The 19,089-nt window shown below is 37.8% G+C and overlaps 1 protein-coding gene and 1 non-coding gene across 3 annotated transcripts in view; one reads left to right on the forward strand and one right to left on the reverse strand.

The window, feature by feature from the left end:
• WDTC1 (WD and tetratricopeptide repeats 1) overlaps positions 1 to 19,089 on the forward strand; it is a 69,225-nt gene that overhangs the window by 20,039 nt on the left and 30,097 nt on the right. For both annotated transcript variants that reach the window (XM_054571809.1, XM_054571811.1), the window contains exon 3: positions 946 to 1,029. In XM_054571809.1, coding sequence (XP_054427784.1) covers positions 946 to 1,029 — 84 coding nt within the window. The remainder of the gene's footprint in view (positions 1 to 945; positions 1,030 to 19,089) is intronic.
• LOC129069535 (U7 small nuclear RNA) lies at positions 18,634 to 18,696 on the reverse strand. The gene has a single exon (XR_008529030.1). It is a non-coding gene; the product is annotated as a U7 small nuclear RNA (small nuclear RNA).

Here is a 19,089-nt window from a genome sequence, read left to right on the forward strand (position 1 = left end):
AGTCAAGTTCGTTTAGTGACGTAGTCCAGGCTTTGTCAGAGAAACCCTCAGTAAAGGAGCACAGGGGTTTAATAGAAGAGATTCAATCAAGACATGATGTGCTTCTCTAGTAAGAACCCTAAGCTGGGGTTAGAAGCTTTACCTCACCTCTGCCCTAATTAATTACCTGGAAGACTTTAGTTTTTTTACTGCCTTGTGCTTCAGTTTTCTGTTGTTAAATGATAATATCTGTCTCCCTGCAGGCTGTTAAATTATAATGTCTGCCTGCCTGCAGGCTGGCTGATCTCAAGAAGAAATCCAAAAGAACATGAGAAAGTTCTTTGAAAAGGTTAAATTCTAAAAGCATTTTAAAAATAAGTGGCATATAGCCTAAGCTGTGGTCACCATCCAGAAGGATTGAGTGTATGCCTCTCCATGAACCGTGTATTTGTGCATGTTAGTCTGTGTTTCATATTTTTCTCTGCATCCCTGAATATTTTGGGGCTTTGCCCATTTGAGGGGCGGGGAAGGGTAGTTGTGATTTCTTTAGACTAGTGCCCCTCAAGGGCAAGGACATTTTTCTAGAGGCACAGAATCATAGAGTTGGAGGGGCCATGCAAGTTATTTTTCCTTCACATATCTCACACAATATGTGTCCTAAAGAGGATGCCCATCCTCCCCAAGCTAATATGAAAATGTTCCCTATTTGTTGTTTCCAATATTTTCTTTACTTTTAAAATTTTTTTTTGCCTTTTTTTTTGTAACCCAGCAAGCACAATTTAGTACTTACATACTCTCTTCTATTATTCTCTCATTTCTGCCCAAGTGTAGTGCAAGCTCCCACAAGCTGATTACTTGCTATCTTAACTCCTGTGGTGCCCATCACAGTGCTGGATATGTAATAGGCACATAGTAAATCATGTTGAGTTAAATCAACGAAACTGTGCATTTGCTTCTGTTTACCAGGAGCGGGGTGCCCTGAGCTTTGAGAGGCGCTACCACGTCACTGACCCCTTTATCAGACGGCTGGGCCTAGAAGCAGAGCTGCAGGTAAGAGATCCAGTTTGCTTCCCTAGATGCAGATGGCTGGCTTTCCTTTCTTTGCCTGCAGAGGCTCCTCTTGGCATTATTCAACTCATAAACAAGTTTTTCTCTACAAGTCATACCTAAAGATTATCTCTTCTATCCAGCAGTTTTATTAGGTAGGTAAATCTGAGTCAAGATTAGTTATTTACATGGTCACACAGAAATTATTTGCTTTGTGCTTGGAAAAATTTGTTGAATTGTTTATCACTGTTTTTTACTGTTGGCTTAGGACAATAAAGTTTCTTACCTTTATACAGGAATTTAGAGTTTACAAAGTGTTTTCCTACATATACACTTGTTTTCTCATTTTAGCTTCTAAGAAATGCTTTGGGGAGGTAGGTAGGGAATAGTTATTACCAAAACAAAAAAGTTTAGAAAGACCAAGCACCTTGTTTATTGTTGTCCCATCCAGTTCATAGTGAGGCAGGCCTTCAGTCCAGAAGTTCTGCTTTTTCATTGTGTCTCACAGAGACACTCCATAATGTTAGTTCCATTCTCTTTTCTTCCTCAAAATCATGTTTTGAATCCAACTTTTTTTTTTAAGATTTTATATATTTTATTTTTTTTTAGACAGAGCGGAAGGGAGGGAGAAAGAGAGGGAGAGAAACATCAGTGTGTGATTGCCTCTTGTGCACCCCTTACTGGGGAAGTAGCCCACGACCCAGACATGTGCCCTGACTGGGAATCGAACCAGCAACCCTTTGGTTCTTAGGCCGGCACTCAATCCACTGAGCCATACCAGCCACGGCTGAATCCAGTTTTTAACTGTGTTATCTAACTTAGTGTTATTTGCAGGTTGGGTGAGAATTCTCTTCAGTTCCTTCAGGTTAGTGTTCATATCATTCTGGTCTTAGAAAAAGACTAGAAAGAAATTTATTGAATGTTAACAGTGTTATCTCAAGGTAGTGAAATTATAGGTGATTATTATTGCTTTCTTTTCATTATAAAATTTTACCCATTATAAAGCTACATTAATAGTAACATGGAAAAAGATAAGTAAAAATTACTTCTTAGTCCCATCTCCGTAATACAATTACTATTAACATTTCATATACTTTGGGGGGTTTTTTGTTTGTTTGTGTTTTAAAGATTTTATTTATTTATTTTTGGAAGGAAGGGAGAAGGAAAGGGAGAGGAACATTGATGTGCAAGAGATACACAGATTGGTTTCCTCTTGCACACCCCCAACTGGGGACCTGGCCTGCAACCCACACATGTGCCCTTACTGGGAATCAAATTGGCGACCTTTAGGTTCACAGGCTGGTACTCAATCCACCAGCCAGGGCATATACTTTGTTTTTCCTACATATTTTTACATAATTGTAATCATACTTTACAGTGAATTTTTTAAGTTAACATATAATAATTATTTTCTCCATATTATCAAGTAGTCTTCACAACTTTTACTTAACATTTTTTTCTGATTATAGAAGTAATAATTATCATAGTAGAAAATATAGAATAGACAGAAAGATATAGAGAAGAAAACAAAATCACTTTTAATTTTACCACCTAGAGATAAACACTGCTAACGTTTGGTGTACTACCTTTGTGTATTAAGCAGAGTACTGGTTAAGAGATGGGCATTGGAGCTTCATGAATTTGTTTTCAAGACCTATGTTCTCCACAGCAATATAGCCATGTGCAAGTTACCTCTAGTTTCCTAATTGGTAAAATAGAGCAATAACTGAGAATTGTTGTGATGATTAAATTATAAGATTTGTGTGAAGCACTTATCACAGTGCCTGGATAATAGCATAATAGGCTAATTCAATAAAGTAACAATTATTATTCTTAAATCGTCCAATTTTTGTCCATGCTTATCTATTTTTTTCCCTACAAAATGGGGCTTGTACAATTTACACAGTTTAATAAACACTTTTATATTTTCATATTATGATAGTCTTCCCATATCTCTAAATTATTTGAAAACACATTTTTTTATATATTTTATATGTGTATGTGTGTGTGTGTGTGTATTTCTTTAGAGAGAGAAGGGAAGGGAGGGAGTAGGAGGAAGAGAGAAATAGTGATTGGTTGCCTTTTAGTATGAGCTGCCCTGCAACGCTGGCATGTGCCCTCGTGGGGAATCAAACAATTGATCTTTTGGTTCGAAGGCAAGGTGCTCAATCCACTGAGCCACACCAGCTAGGGAATATTTTATTATTTATTCTTTTTTAAAAAGTTTCTGTTCATGTTTCCTTCAGAACATAACTCAAAGTGCATCCCTGGAAGTGCAGTTGGGGGCAGGACATAGAAGATTTTTATCTCCAAAGGGACATTTGACAGTGGCCAGAAATAATTTTGGTTGTCAAAACTAGAATGGTACTGCTGGCATCTAGTGGATAGAGGCTCAAGATGCTGCTAAACATCCTACAGTACACAGAACAAAAAGAAAGTGCCACAAAGTGTTATACAGCCCCAAATGCCAATAATGTCAAGAATGAGAAACCCTGCTCTGGTGGAGGCTGAATGAATAGACAGTGACTTCTGGCTGGTTGGGCTTCTCATTTTAGCTGTGCCTCCACCCAACCCATTTTATCTTTACCATCTCTTCCTGGCTTGATAACTTGGTCCAGAATAGACTTGGAAACTTCTGTGACTACAAAACAGGATCCCATCTATTGTTTCCCAAGGTCTGGAACTCAAAAATAAATACGTTAAGGTGAACTGTTTCAATTTACACTTGCCTAAAGGCCACCTTGCCCAAGACCTGTAGTAGCAGTGCATAGAAGGGAAATACACAGGTTTAGATGGGGTTGGGATTGGGGGGACCTAGTTTAAATATCAGCTTTGCCTCTTATGAGACTTAGAGAAGTGAGAGCATTTGGAAAGAAGACAGAGAAAAAATAGGTTTGAGAGAGTATCAGGGGTTGGACATGTTAAGTTTGGAAGCCCGTCGGATAACTTTGTGGCGATACCAGGTAGGCAGTACTAAATGGGAGAGAGCCCTGGACTCTAGGGAAAAATCTGAGGACCTCAAATGTCCTTGGAGCCTTAGAGAAATAGGGTCCATCTCTGAAGCACTCCAGCTTTCAGAAGTTTATTACAAGCTAAGGAGATTTTTTTTAAAGCTAAATAAGAAAGAGTAGTCAGTGAAGAAAAAAGGAAACAAAGCCAGGAGAGTGTAAAGGCCAAATAATGAAAGTATGTCAAGAAAGGAGTGTTCATTTGTACTCAGTGCTTTTGAAGGTTGAGTAAGATGGGGGGGGGGGGGCGGGCGGGAAACAGTGACTATGGCCTTGACTAAAGCAGTTTTATTGGAGTGTTGGGAATAGATGCTGTATTGGGGGGTCGAGGAGTGATTGAAAGTGAAGAAACAGCAATGAGTGTAGACAATTCTCTTTTTTATTTTTCTTGTTTTAGAGAGTAATGGAAATTTGTTTTTGTTTATTTATGACAAACCTTTTTCCCCGATGAAAGGAATGATAGGATGTAAGCAGTAAAAAGAGTAAACTTTAAAAGTTATCTTCTCTTGCCACTATACAGCTACTTTTTACCTTTCTTCAGCTTACTACCTGGGCAGCTGACTTGCACAGATATACCAGTGTTCTCTTTTGTTCTCTATCTTCTGGTTGGTTTTAACCAACAGGGAGTCATTTCAGGAGACAGGAGAAGAATGTCACCTTTTTTATTCCCCTTGCTTCCTCCCTTCAAAGTCATTCCCCAGCCCCCCAGCTTTATTGAGTTATGTAGACAATTCTTAAACAACTTTGTTTACAAAAGGAAACAGAGAAACGGGGTAGTAGTCGACTTCCAGCCAGGATGGAGGCACAGGTAGACAAACTTTGCCTCCTCACACAATCATAAGAAGGATCACAACTAATCTCAAAACAAAATACACCCAGCCTAGCTGGTGTGGCTCAGTGGCTTGAGTGCCAGCCTGTGAACCAAAGAATCGGCAGTTCGATTCCCAGTCTAGAACACATGCCTGGGTTGCAGGCCAGGTTGCCTGTTGGGGGCAAGTAAGAGGCAACCACACACTGATGTTTCTCTCTCTTTCTCCCTTCCTCCCCCTCTCTAAAAATAAATAAATAAATTCTTTTAAAAAACACACACAAAAAAATACAACCAGAACTGCCAGAAAATCAAACTGTATGAAAGTCCAACAGCCAAGGATTTAAAGGAGAAATATTCATCCAGATGGACAGGAGGGACAAAGATGGGGCACCAGCTGGTGAGGACACAGTATGGTGGCAGTGGTGAGGCAGCAGTGGTGGCAGCTGGCTGTGGCCAGTGGAACAGGTGATTTCACATTCACCTGTGGTGGGTAAACACTGGGATGGTCACTTGGGGAACGAACCTTCACAGCCTAAGGCCAGACTACGCAGACCAGGGTTCTAGTGGTGGGAAAATAAAGCCTTGTAGCTTGTGGCTATAAAAACCAGAGGGGATTGGGCAGTGGAAGAAACTGCTGGTCTCAGGAGAGTCCCTTTAAAGGACCCCCACAGCCCTAGAATGTTGGCAGACCCACTCACTCTGTGATTCTGCACTGGGACAGCAGCTGGATGGGCACCAGTCGCATTTGGGAAGTGGGGGAAGTAACTGGAAAATGGGCAAAAGCTGAGCAAGCAGCATTGTTCATTCTCAGACCCCTCTTCCACATACAGCACCATCTGACGAATACCTAAGGCTCTGCCCCTTACAACAAACAACAGGTATGCCACAATGGAGTCAAAGAAGTCTACCCAATACACAGAAACAAACACAGGGAGGATGCTAAATTGAAGAGACAAAGAAGTATTGTGAAAATGAAAGAGCAAGACTCTAGAAAAAGAACTAAGTGAAATGGAGATAGACAACCTATCAGATGCAGAGTTCAAAATACTGGTGAAAAAGATGCTTAGAGATTTCATTGAGTACAGCAAATGCATAAGGGAAAAAAATGAAGCCTATGCAAAGTAAAATAAAGAAAAATCCACAGGGAACCAACAGTGAAAGGAAGGAAGTTGGGGTTCAAATCAATGATTTGAAGCATAAGGGAAAAATAAACAGTCAACCAGTACAGAATGAAGAAACAAGAATTCAGAAAAACAAGGAGAGATTGAGAAGACTTGGGACATCTCCAAATGTGCCAACACCCAAATCATACAAATGCCCAAAGGAGAAGAGGAAGAGCAAAAAGTTGAAAACTTACTTGAAAAAATAATGAAAGAAAACTTCCCTAATTTGGTGAAGGAAATAGACATACAAGTCCAGGAAGCACAGAGAGTCCCAAACAAGTTGGACCCACAGAGGGCAACACCCAGACACATCATAATTAAAATGACAAAGGTTAAAGAGAAAGAGAAAAATCTTAAAAGACAGCAAGAGAAAAGAAGAGTTACCTGCAAAGGAGTTCCCATAAGACTGTCAGCTGATTTCTCAAAAGAAACTTTGCAGGCAAGAAGTATTCAAAGTAATGAAAATCGAGGACCTACAACCAAGATTACTCTATCTAGCAAAGCTATCATTTGGAATTGAAGGGCAGATAAAGTACTTCCCAGACAAGGTAAAGCTAAAGGAGTTTTTCATCACTAAGTCCTTATTGTATGAAATGTGAAAGGCACTTATTTAAGAAAAAGAAGAAGATCAAAACTATGAACAGTAAAATGACAATAAACTCACAACTATCAACAACTGAATCTAAAAAAAAAAACAAACAAGCTAAGCAAATAACTAGAACAGGAACAAAATCATAGAAATGGAGATCACATGGAGGGTTATCAGCGGGGAGGGGGAAGAGGGAGAATGGGGATAAAGGTACAGGGATTAAGAAACATAATTGATAGATACAAAATAGACAAGGGGAATGTTAAGAATAGTATAGGAAATGGAGAAGCCTAAGAACTTATATGCTCAACCCATGGACATGAACTAGGAGGGTGAGGGAAGGAGGGGTACCAGGTGAAGGGGGAGAAAAATTGGGACAACTGTAATAGCATAATCAATAAAATATACTTTAAAAAAAAAGGAAGAAATGGGAGTAGCTGGAGGGTCAGTGGGATCCCCTAAAGGAGAGACTTGTTAAGAATGGGAAGAAATGCTAGAGCATGTTTGTATGTTGATGAGAGAGGAAGGGATTGCTGATATAGGAAAAGGACAGAATAAATGAAGGAGCAAGTCCTGGGGAAGACTGGTAGGGATAGGATTCAGAGTTTAAGCAGGGGACTTGACCTTTGATGTGAGCACACATCTGTCTTTTTTACAGGGTACAGGAGGTCTGGGATCAGGAGAGAGACAATGACGGATAAAAATGGAGGATCATTGACACATAGATAGTCTATAATAGCAGTTCTCAAAGTGTGGTCTGCAGATCCCTGGGGAATCCCCATGACTCTTCCAAAGAAATCCGTGGGCTTAAACTACCGTCATAGTAATACTAAGACATAGCATCAAACTGTCATTGAATTCTTTACCTCATGCACAAGAAGTAACAACAACAACAGACAAACAAACAAAAAGTGTTCTTGATGTGAAGCAATAAAAGTTACTAATTTTATTAAACTTCAACCGTTACATACATATCTTTTTACTATTCTGTACTGTGGGATAGGATGTGCCCATAAAGTAATGCTGCTGCATGCTGAACTATGATGGTTGTCTTGAGGAAAAGCACTTGTGCAGTTTTTTGAGTTGCAAGCTCAACTAACCACCTGAAAGAATAATAGATGAAAACTATGGTTATTCAAATGTGGATAATGTGACAGACATTTTCTTAAGAATAAGTAAAATAAGCTGTCACTTCAAAAAAAGCAACTGATTATATTTGTTGCCAAGGATAATATTTGAACTTTTTAAGTTTATATGTATGAAAACGCGTATCTGCCACCATAAGCTTGATAGCTTCTCGATACTTAAAAGACTTTCTTGGTAAGAGCTGTGGTGATATTAACAAATGTTAACACCACTGTGTAATGAATGTTAACATTTGAAGTGAGTCACTTTTTTTTTTTGTTTGTTTGTTTTTCAAATCAGAGAGAAAGTTTATTTAGAAAGTCACAGAGATAGACTAAGTGAGCCAGCTGGGATGCATGTGCTCAGGAAACAAATTAGAGGCAAAAGAAGGGCACTTGAAGCTTAGGAGAAAGAGTGTAAATGTATGCTTCTGGAAGAAGAAGGAAAAGGACACAGGCATACTCCAGAGAGAACATGAGCAGGCCATGAGTCACTGTCTTGAAAATGAGCAAGATATGATGTAACAAAATCACACACGCATGAAGGACACATATGTAATGTGAAACAGACCCATGTACTTTAATGTAGCAAGATAACAATAGTTAATTTATGTGGTTTCAGATTCCACATTGTAACTTTAAGAAAACATTACCGCCCTGGTTGATGTGGTTCAGTGGGTTGAACGCCAGCTTGTGAACTGAAAGGTTGTTCCCAGTCAGGGCACATGCCTGGGTTGTGGGCCAGGTTCCCAGGTGGGGGCATGCAAGAGGCAACCAGTTGATGTTTTTTTTGCAAATCGATGTTTCTCTCCCTCTCTTCCTTCCCCTCTCTCTAAATAATAAATAAATAAATAAATAAATAAAATATAAAAAAGAAGCCATTGTGGAGTTTTGATATAGTGTTAAAGATATCTACAATTATCTGAAAAGGCTATTGAAATACCCTTCCCTAATCCAACCACTTACCTTTATTAGGCTGAATTTTCTTTATGTACTTCAGCGAAAATAACATATTGCAATAGATTAAATACAAAAGTAGGCATGAAAACCCAGTTATCTTCCACTAAACTAGACATGAAAGAGTTTTGCAAAATGTAAAGTAATTCTAGTCGTCTTATTAAATTCTTTTGTTTTGGAAAATATAGTTACTTTTCATTTAAACTGTGTTAACTTACCATTTTATTAGTATTTTTAAATGAAATTGATAATATGAAATATTTCAGTTCTCACTTCTAATATGGTAAATATCTATAGATATCCATACAAATAAAAGTTTTGGGGGGGATCCTCAGTAATCTTTTTTAAGTGGAAAGGGGTTTTAAAAATAAATACAAACCCTCACCCTAGGATGTGCTCACTGATACCAGAGAGAGAGGAAAAGAGAGAGAGAAACATCGATTGGCTGCCTCTAGCAAGGGTCCTGATCAGGGATCAAACCCGTAACCCAGGCATGTGCCCTGACCAGAGATCAAACCTTCAACTCTCTGGTGCATGGGACGATGTTCCAACCAACTGAGCCACCTGTTTAGGGCCTCAATAATTTTTACAAGTGTGAAGAGGTCTTGAGACCAAAAAGCTTGAGGACTACTGGTTTATAATGCCATGAAATGGGATGATTGGAGAATATTACCTGGGGAGAAAGTAGGAGGAGAGAGGAGGGTCCACAACCAAGAACCAAGGTGTTTGAACATTTAGAGATTGCCTGTTTTACCTATTTCTTCTCTCCTTCAACCCACAGGAGACAGAAGGAATAGGCATAGAGGTGGGAGAACATGGTATGGAGACCAAGGAAGAGGGAAATCTCAACAGTACTGATTTTTACAATCTTACTTCTCAAAAGGCTATCTTATTTCCCTCTTTCCTAGTTTGAGGGTAGGGAGGATACATTTTTGTGACTTCCTCCAAGTAGTAATAAAAATGTCATTAAAAGTCCTTTAACTTCTAGTACCCACTTTCTCATCTCTAAAATTATATATTATATTTGTATTCTGTTTGTCTTTTAGGTTCATGAGGAGGAATAAGTAAGTTAATTTATGTAAAGTACTTAGCACAGGGCCCAGCATATTGTAAAATCTATGGTATATAGCACTCAAATATAAGCTGCAATTATTCTTGTTATTTATAGAATGCTTTTAAAGTTTCCTAAGGTCCCAGTCCTCTGGTGCTGATTTGATGGCATCTAGCATTTTAAAATACTTTACAGTCATTTTCTTTCCTTGTTTTATTTTCTACCCATTGTCACATATGGACCCCATGTTGCTTAACAACAGTTGATTTTTGGCATTAAGAAGAGGTTATTAATGGTGATTAGGGATAGGAATAGAAGAGGTAAAATCAATAATAAAAGCTCCTGCCTTTTTGTGATTATTGATTATAATTTTTTTTTTCTTTATTATCTGGAGGAAACTTTTTTCCTAGATTTCCTAATTTACTACTATGCATGCTTTTGAAAAATGCAAAAGGAAACTTAAAGAGAATTCATGGGACATAGTACTGAACACTTAGTAGATGCTCACTAAAACCTTACTGGTTTGATTGGCTTTTTTTTAAAGGAAATTTTAAATTTTTTTTTAATTTTAAAGAGTTTATTTACTTTTTTAGAGAGAGAGAGGAAGGGAGGAAGAAAGAGAGGGAGAGAAACATCAATGTGTGAGAGATACATCGATCAGTTGCCTCTCGCACACCCCCAACTGGGGACCTGGCCCGCAGCCCAGGCATGTGCCCTGACTGGGAATCAAACCAGTGACCTTTTGGTTCAAAGTCCTGCACTCAGTCCACTGAACAACACTAGCCAGGGCTGATTGGCTTTTTTGATTTTTTTATATGAGAGTTAGCTGTTTTAAGTTTATCCCTATTCAATAATACTATTTCTTTACCGTCCATCTTAATAATCTGTCATGATTTATACTGTTTGACTTTCTAGCTTCCATTTTGAGTTACTTTAAAATTCAGAGTTTAGCCAGCCTCTGGTATCTTGTTACCTCTTCTGTATATTGGTAGAATTTGTACCCACAAAGGTGTCTATTTAAAAAGCATGCAAGTTAATTTGGATAACTTTATTTTTTATATATTCTTTTCATTGTACTCATCCTAATAGTTACCTAAGCCTTTGAAAAACTACTTTCCTAAGCTAATGTTTAATTTTCATACTTCTTTCCTGAAAGTTGCTGTCTTCTGGTTTTCTGTCCACCAGTTTTCATCTGACCAGTTTCCATTCATCTTTAGGTCTCTAATTATTTGGTTCCTAGCTCTTTTTTCCTAAGGAAGTTCTATATCAAGAAGTACATCAATCCCATGCATTCTTTTCTTTTTTATATGAAGAAATTGCCCTTGGCATTTTGAAGTCTTGGCAATTTACATATTTAAACTAAATCATAATCTAAAACTGCTCATTGTACCTGAATCAAAAAGACTTTTTATCCTCTCTTCTTTGACCTGGATTTTTGAATGGATGACACGAGTAATGCTCCTTAAACATTTTTTTTTCCTTTAACTTGGTGTCTGTTAGGCCCTTTCCTTTTTCATGTACTTACTTTTGATTAGGTAAACATTCATATGGTTCTAATTTTTTTAGATTTTATTTACTTTTATTTTTTATTTTTTTATAAAGTCAGTTTTTTAAAAAAGATTTTATTTATTTATTTTTAGATAGAGAGGAAGGGAGGGAGAGAAACATCAATATGTGGTTGCCTCTCATGCGCTCCCCAACTGGGGACCTGGCCCGCAACACAGACATGTGCTCTGACTGGGAATCGAACCAGTGACCCTTTGGTTCACAGGCTGGCGCTCAATCCATTGAGCCACACCAGCCATGGTGGTCCTAATTTTTTAAATATTTATTTATTTTCAGAGAGGAGTAGGGAGAGAGAAAGAGAGGGAGAGAAATACCAATGTGAGAAACATTGATTGGGGTTGCCTCTCACATGCTCCTTGACAGGGGATTGAACTTCAACCCAGGCATGTGCCCTTACCAGGAATCAGACCAGGAACCTTTTTTTGCCTTTTGCCACTTCGGCAAGGGCTCATATGGTTCTAATATTAAACATTTAAAAAGTCATCTCCTTCCTACTCTTTTTCCCAGCCACCTAATTTACTTCCCTGGAAATCAACTAATATAATCAGCTTTAGTATCTTTCCAGCACACTTTTATGCATAAAATTCTCACCTTTTCTCACAAATTTGAGCCTAACATATTTACTGCTTTCTACCTTTTTGAATTTAAAAATATACTTTTATGATTTTATCATATAAGTATATAAAGATACTTGTAATTTCTAATTCTTTCATGGCTTCAGAATATTCTGTTGTGTGAATATACCATAATTTATTTAAACTGTCCCTGGTGATGGACATGTAGATTACTTACAATATTTTTTTTGTACAGTATTATTCCTTGCAACATCATTTGGCACTGTGGATATATCAGAAAAATACATATGAGTGGAATTAGTAGGTCAGAGGGTATATGGCTCTATGATTTTGATAAATATTGCCAAAAAAGCCTTTCACAGAGCTTGTACCAATTTATACTCCTATCAAATTCCTTTACTCTTACATCAAACATAATGCTGAACAAATATTTATTGTCTCCCCAGTCCCAGTCTCTTCTCCCCCATGTGTCCATCATAATTCTGTGAAATTTCACAAATGAATGAAACCTGATTGGCTGGAGAGATCTTAGCTCAACTTCTGAAGACAATTGTAGTCTAGGTTGATACCCGAAAGATGGTTGGGAGGAACTAGCTAGATATGGGAGCAGGCATAGAGAAGAAATTGTAGGCTGGGGAAAAAGTATCTGAGTGATGCAAGAGAGAATAAAGGATAATCAGTTTAAAAGAAGAGATGGTCACAGAGTAGAAATGGAAGAAGGATGACAGATGAGGTTAGCGAAGTGAGTATTGGTGGGATGTTCATAATAAAGGATGTTGTAAGCTATGTTTAAGACTGTGAACTTTATTTATCTTAAGGGCAGTGGAGAGCCATTGAATGGTTTTTATCATGGGAGCAATATGCTCAGAGTTAAGCTTTTAAAAAAAAAAAATCTTGGCTTTAAAATGAAGATTTCCACAGTCTAAACTGGGGCCAGCCAGACCAGTTAAGAGACGATAGCAATGATTCAAGAAGAGGTGGTAGATCGCGTGAACTAAAATAATGGTAATTTGGATGGAGAGAGGTTAGTGAATTTTAAATACATTTAAGAGGTAGAATTAACAGAATTCTTGATGACTGACTGTAGAAAGTTAGGAAAAGAGAGTCAAGATGAAGGTCAAGTTTCTGGCTTGCTTGGCAGGGAAAATGGTAGTATCATTTGCTGAGTTAGGGAACCCTAGAGAAGGAATAGGTTTAAGAGGGAAAATGAGCTTGATTATGGGTGTTCTGAAGCTGTAGACCATGTGTTATCTAGTATTGTCTTGATAGGTAGTTGAAATACTTGGGTCTGAGCTTAGGATAGAGGTACACATTGGAGATGTTGATTTGGGAACACTGAGCAGCATATAGATTGGAACAATGAAAGTGAGTTGTGATTGCCTTTGGGGAGTATATAGGGTGACAAGAAATCCCACAAGTGAAAGAAATAAAAGAAATAAAATGAATCAAAATGTGATCAAGACTTTAAGGTAGATTTGAAAGATCCTAGTGATGCAACCAAAAATGAAAGCAGGTGTCCCCCACAAAGGGGAGGACTGTAGGCCACAAACTGGAACTCTAGGATATTTGGCTCCTGTCCAGTTCTGAGAAGAAAACACACTGAGACAAAACGAGCTCACGCATATAACTATAGGGTGACACAGAACACTCAGCCAAGATGTCCAAGAAATGCGGAGAAGTAATTTGAACTACATACCAGAACATCTCAGAATTAATTCTAATTAATATTAAATTTCAATCCTCTAATCTTGACCTCCCTCTGGCTCTTTTACTCAATTGCTGCCACTATAACGTTTTTTGTATTTTCTTCATTAATATGTTTAACTTTCTATTTTGAAACAATTTCAAACATATAAGAAATATGCAAGAATAGTACAAAAATACCCATATAAACCTTTCCCCGAATTCATTATCGTTAACATTGCCACATTTGCGCTCTCCCTGTCTCTATCCCTCCCTGCTAACACACACAAATGCACTTTTTTTCCTGAACCATTTGAGAATAAGTTACAGACTTGAAGACCCTGTACCTACTTTACACCAGTGTGTATTTCTAAGAACAAGATCATTCTTTTATTTTTTAAATTTAATCAGAGCACATTTATCAAACTCAGGCACTCATACAATACTATTATTTAATACACAGTCCATATTCAAATTTCACCCACTGTTCTGATAATATCTGTTTGATTTTCCTGATTCAGGATTTAATCCAGGATCACACACTGCATTTAGTTGTCATTTTCTTTTTAGTTGCCTTTAATCTGGAACCGTTCTCAGCCTGTTTTTTTATGACATTGACATTTTTGAAGACTGTATTCACTGTTTTGGAGAAGAGTCTCTCAGTTTGGATTTGTCTGATAATTTCCTCATGATTAGGTTCAGGCAATGCATTTTGACAGAAATACTATCTAAGTGATCTTATGTCCTCCTAAGTGCACAGTATCAGGTAGCATATCATGTCTGTCTGTCTTGGTTAAGGTGACATCTACCAGGTTTATCCACTGAAATACTGCTATTTTTCTCTTTATCTGTGAGGAAATACTTTTGCATTGTGCAAATATTCTGTCCTCCATCAAATTGCACCCAATGGTTTCAATCACTCATTGACAATAATTTTTTTAAATGACTTTATTTATTTATTTTTAGAGAGAGGGGAAGGGAGGGAGAAAGAGGGAGAGAAACATTGAAAAGAGAGGGAGAGAATAGTGTGGGAGAGAAACATCGACTGGTTGCCTTTCATATGCTCCCCGTCTGGGTATCAAACCCACAACGCAGGCATGTACCCTGACTGGGAATCGAACCTACAACCTTTCACTCTGCAGAATGACACCCAACCAACTGAGAACTGAGCCACACCAGTCAGGGCACTGATTGATTGTTCTTGCCTGTATCAATTACTGGTATGATGTAGTAATGGTTATAAAATGGTCATTTTCCAACTCTATAATTTCTTCATTTAGTGATTGGCAGTCTACTAGAATGAAGTGCTTTTCTCCTCACCCCACCCTAGAGAAATCTGTGATATTTTTTATTTGGTGGGTTTTAATTTGCTATCATCCTGATGTTCATGGCTTTGGCCAGTAGCATGAAGCTGGCTCCTGTGTCCTTACGATTATGTTCTTATCTTTTTCTTTTTGTATCTCTGTTTATTTTATGCACAAGTTGTTGTAGGTTCATTCTGTATACTTCCTGTCCCAGACCTGGAATCACTTATTTCTCCAAGAATCCTTGGTTCTTTTTAGTGGGAAATGGTATTTAGTGGGGAACGGCATCTAAATACCTCATAGCTATTGGTATCATTGCTTCTGTACCCTTTCAAAGGACAGAGCTGGAAATAATATATATTTATTCATAAAGTTCAGACTGATATTGTTTATTCCAATCTAATATCTCAGAGTTCTTCGCCTTTCCCTTGTTTTTAAGTGATATCTTCTTCTTATTTTTAGAGAGAGGGGAAGGGAGGGAGAAAGAGAGGGAGGGAAACAGCGATGCACGACAGATACATTGATCAGTTGCCTCTTGCACATCCCTACCCAGGGACCTGGCTTGCAACCCAGGTGTGTGCCCTGACCTAAAATTGAACTGGCGACCTTTTTGTTCACAAGCCAACACTCAATCCACTGAGCCACACAAGCCAGGGCCCTAGTACATATTTGAATTTCCCTTCTTCCACAGTGAGAAGACACAACATTGATATAGCTATTATGTCAATATTATATATATTTATTATATATTCACATTGATATATTTATCCCAACAACACTGATGGAGTTACTCATTTGCTCAATTTTACAAATACACAAAATAGTTACAGAATTGCTACAGCAGTTCACTACAAATGACAGATCTGCTAACTAGAGTCCAATCAAGATTTCCTTAAAGTTTATTCTGTCTTTAAAATATGCACAGTTGAAGAATGTGTGTGTATAATAATAATATTGTGTTCAAAAATTACTTGGGTCAGTTGGCATCTCCTCCCCATCTTTGTTGATTTAATTTTACTTTTTGAATGTTCAAAACCTCAACTTTGTCCTAAAAATAAAAGCTCTACAAAAAGGTCTAGAAAAAGGTTACTCCTTTCTCTACCCTTTGCTCTATGCCTTCCACCCCCTAGAGCTCCATTAGTGTCTACTTATCCATTCTGTGCTTGTTTGCAAAAATAGGCAGGTACATATATAAGTTCTTACTTTCCCTCCTTTGTTATACCAAAACTAACAAAAATTATATTAAAATAGCCTTTAAACATATGGAAAAGAGATTCAGTTTAACCCATAAGAGAAGTGTAACTTAAAGCTATGTTGAGATGCCATTTTTCATCTGTCAGAAGGATTAAAAAATTCAAAAGCTTAACCATACACTCTGTTGGTGAGTTGTGGAGAAACAGACTCTTGCATTGCTGCTGGGAAGGCAAAATGGCGTAATTCCCAAGGACGGAAATTTAGTAATATCTAACAAAACCACATATACATTTACTCTTTGGCCAGCACTCCTGCTTCTAAGTTTTACCCTGAAGATACAGCAATAATAAAATACATATGCACAAGATTATTCATTATGGTATTGCTGTAATCTCAAACTATTAGAAACAACTCTTAAGAATCTATACATGGGAAATTCATTGAATAAATCTTGGTTCATCTACACAATAAAGTGCTATGCAGCTGTGAAAAAGAATGCTATGAACTGATATGAGTGATTTCCAAGATATATTGGTAAGTGAATAAAAAGTGTATATACCTATCATGCCTCAATGACTCTTTGTCCTCAGCAAGTCTTCCAAGTCATTCAGCTTCTCTCTTCTCTCCTTACGTGCTACCTCATATCTTTATTTCCTTTCCTATCCCCCAAAAACTCCATGATTCATTACTAGTCATTGTCTTGCAACATTCATCTGACATAACCCCAACCCCAGGGATCTTTTAGCTTTCCTGTATCTTTAACTTTCCCTTTCTCTACTGATTTTTTCCCCTTAGGATTAAACATGCTCGAGCTTCAGAAAATCCTTCCTTGATGCCAAGTCCAAATCAAGCTATAGCTTCTCTTTCTCTAACTCTTCATAGCCAGACTGAGAAAGTAGTCTATACTCAGTATTTCTGCTTCCTCACTTCCCAGGACAGTCATGCTCTGCTTAATGACAGGGATACATTCTGAGAAATGTGTCATTAGGTGATTTTGTCATTGTGCAACATCTCAGGGTATGCTTACACAAACCTAGATGGTACAACACACTACACACCTAGGCCATATGTTATATCACTGTCTCATATGTGGTTCATCATCAACTGAAACATCATTATGTGGCACATAACTGCATTTCCTCAACCCACTTCTGTTTTTCTGCACCACACACCACAAAAATGGCTCTTGCCCTAAATCAGTGGACACTTCTTAGTCCTTATCATGCCAGACCCAACAGTATTTGGTAATACCGGGCACTTCCTCAATGAAATTTTCTTCATCTGGGTTCTGAGGCATCACCCTCTCTGTTTTCCTCCCTACTCCTCTAGTTAATTTCTTGATACCCTTTGCATACTCTTTGTCCACCTGGCCCTTATGTTGGTCTTCTTTATGGCTGTATCCTAGGCTTTCTTCCTGCTCTACTGTGAGGAAAAGAACCTCACTTTTCAAATAAGGAGAGTAAAACCGAGCATTTCCAAGGTCAATAAATGGTAGAAGATTAATATTTGTATCAGGCCTGTCTGGCTCCATAATTCTAATTCTTGTTACTTCAGTCATGTGTCTACTTTTTTAAAGGGCTCAACAAATAGTCCTTGGTTTGGTGAATTTATTCTCTTACCTTATTTGTTTTCTTAATATTTTCCTTAAACAAGTTGCAAATATTATATATCTCACCTTCATGACCTGGCTTGATTGCTTTTGTTTATAATATAATTTGAATAAAAATTCACTAGAAACAAGTCATATTAAACTAGATTGGTTTATTTTTTAATATAGTTGCTAGAGCAGGGCAATTTTGCAGTGTAATGTGCTCCTAAAAGATAGAGCATAAACTGATTCTAACAAAGACTTGTGGAAGATTTTTTTTTTACAATGTTAGTTTAGAGAAGTAAATTAGATACCAAGTTTACTGAATAATCACTCTCAAAGAAAAAGATAGAGGGAAAATCTTACTTTGTGAGAGATATAAACGACTGTCCTTTAAATCAGGGATCAAATTATGGCCTGCAGGCCAAATCCAGCCTGCCACCTGTTTGTTGGCTTCTTTAGTTTATTTTTTTAGATTTTTTAAAATTTATTTTTAGAGAGGGAGAGAGAACGAAAGGGAGGGAACATTGATGTGAGAAGGAAATATGGATTGGTTGTCTCTTGTAGGGACCCTCTCCGGAGAAGACCGAAGCCACAACCCAGACATGTGCCATGACTGGGAATCAAACTGGTGACCTTTCGCTTTGTGGATTGATGCCCAACCAACTGAACCACACCAGTCAGCACTGTTGGCTTATTTTTCAAGTTTATTTTTTATTTTATTTAATTGTGCAATTCATTGGTTTTTATATAAACCCAAAGTTGTAGGACCATCACCACTATCTAATTCCAGACATTTCATCATCCCCAAAAGAAATCCTTTACCCATATTAGCAGTCACTCCCTATCCCCTACTGCAATCGCTAATCTCTTTTTGTCTCTGAATTTTCCTGTTCTGAACAGTTCATATAAATGGAATCATACAATACGTGGCTTTTATGTATCTGGCTTCTTTCACTTAGCATGATGGTTTTTTATTTTGTTTTATTTTTTAAAGGGTCTTCTGGTAAAGACAGGAAAACCTACTAGACAAATTCAAAAAGAGCTGTAAGCACTGTTTTTTATAAAACTGTTGGTTTGTTTAATATTTTTATTTTCAGAGAGAGGGGAAGGGAGGAAGAAAGACAGAGAGAAATGTTGATATGTGAGAGAAACATTGATTGGTTGCCTCCTGCATGCCCCCAACTGGGGACCTGGCCTGCAACCCAGGCATGTGCCCTGACTGGGAATCAAACCAGCGACCTTTCAGTTTGCAGGCCAGCCTTCAGTCCACTGAGCCTCACCAGCCAGGGCTAGCATGATGTTTTTAAGATTCATCCATGATGTGGCATGAATCAGTACTTCATTCCTTTGCATGTGGAAATCCAGTTGTCCCAGCACCATTTGTTGAAAAGACTATTCTTTCCCCCATTGAGTTTTCTTGGAACTCTTGTTGGAAATCAGTTGACCA

This window comes from Pteronotus mesoamericanus, unplaced genomic scaffold (assembly GCF_021234165.1).
Source record: "Pteronotus mesoamericanus isolate MK-2021 breed Mesoamerican mustached bat unplaced genomic scaffold, CSHL_Meso_final contig_221, whole genome shotgun sequence".
NCBI lineage: Eukaryota > Metazoa > Chordata > Mammalia > Chiroptera > Mormoopidae > Pteronotus > Pteronotus mesoamericanus.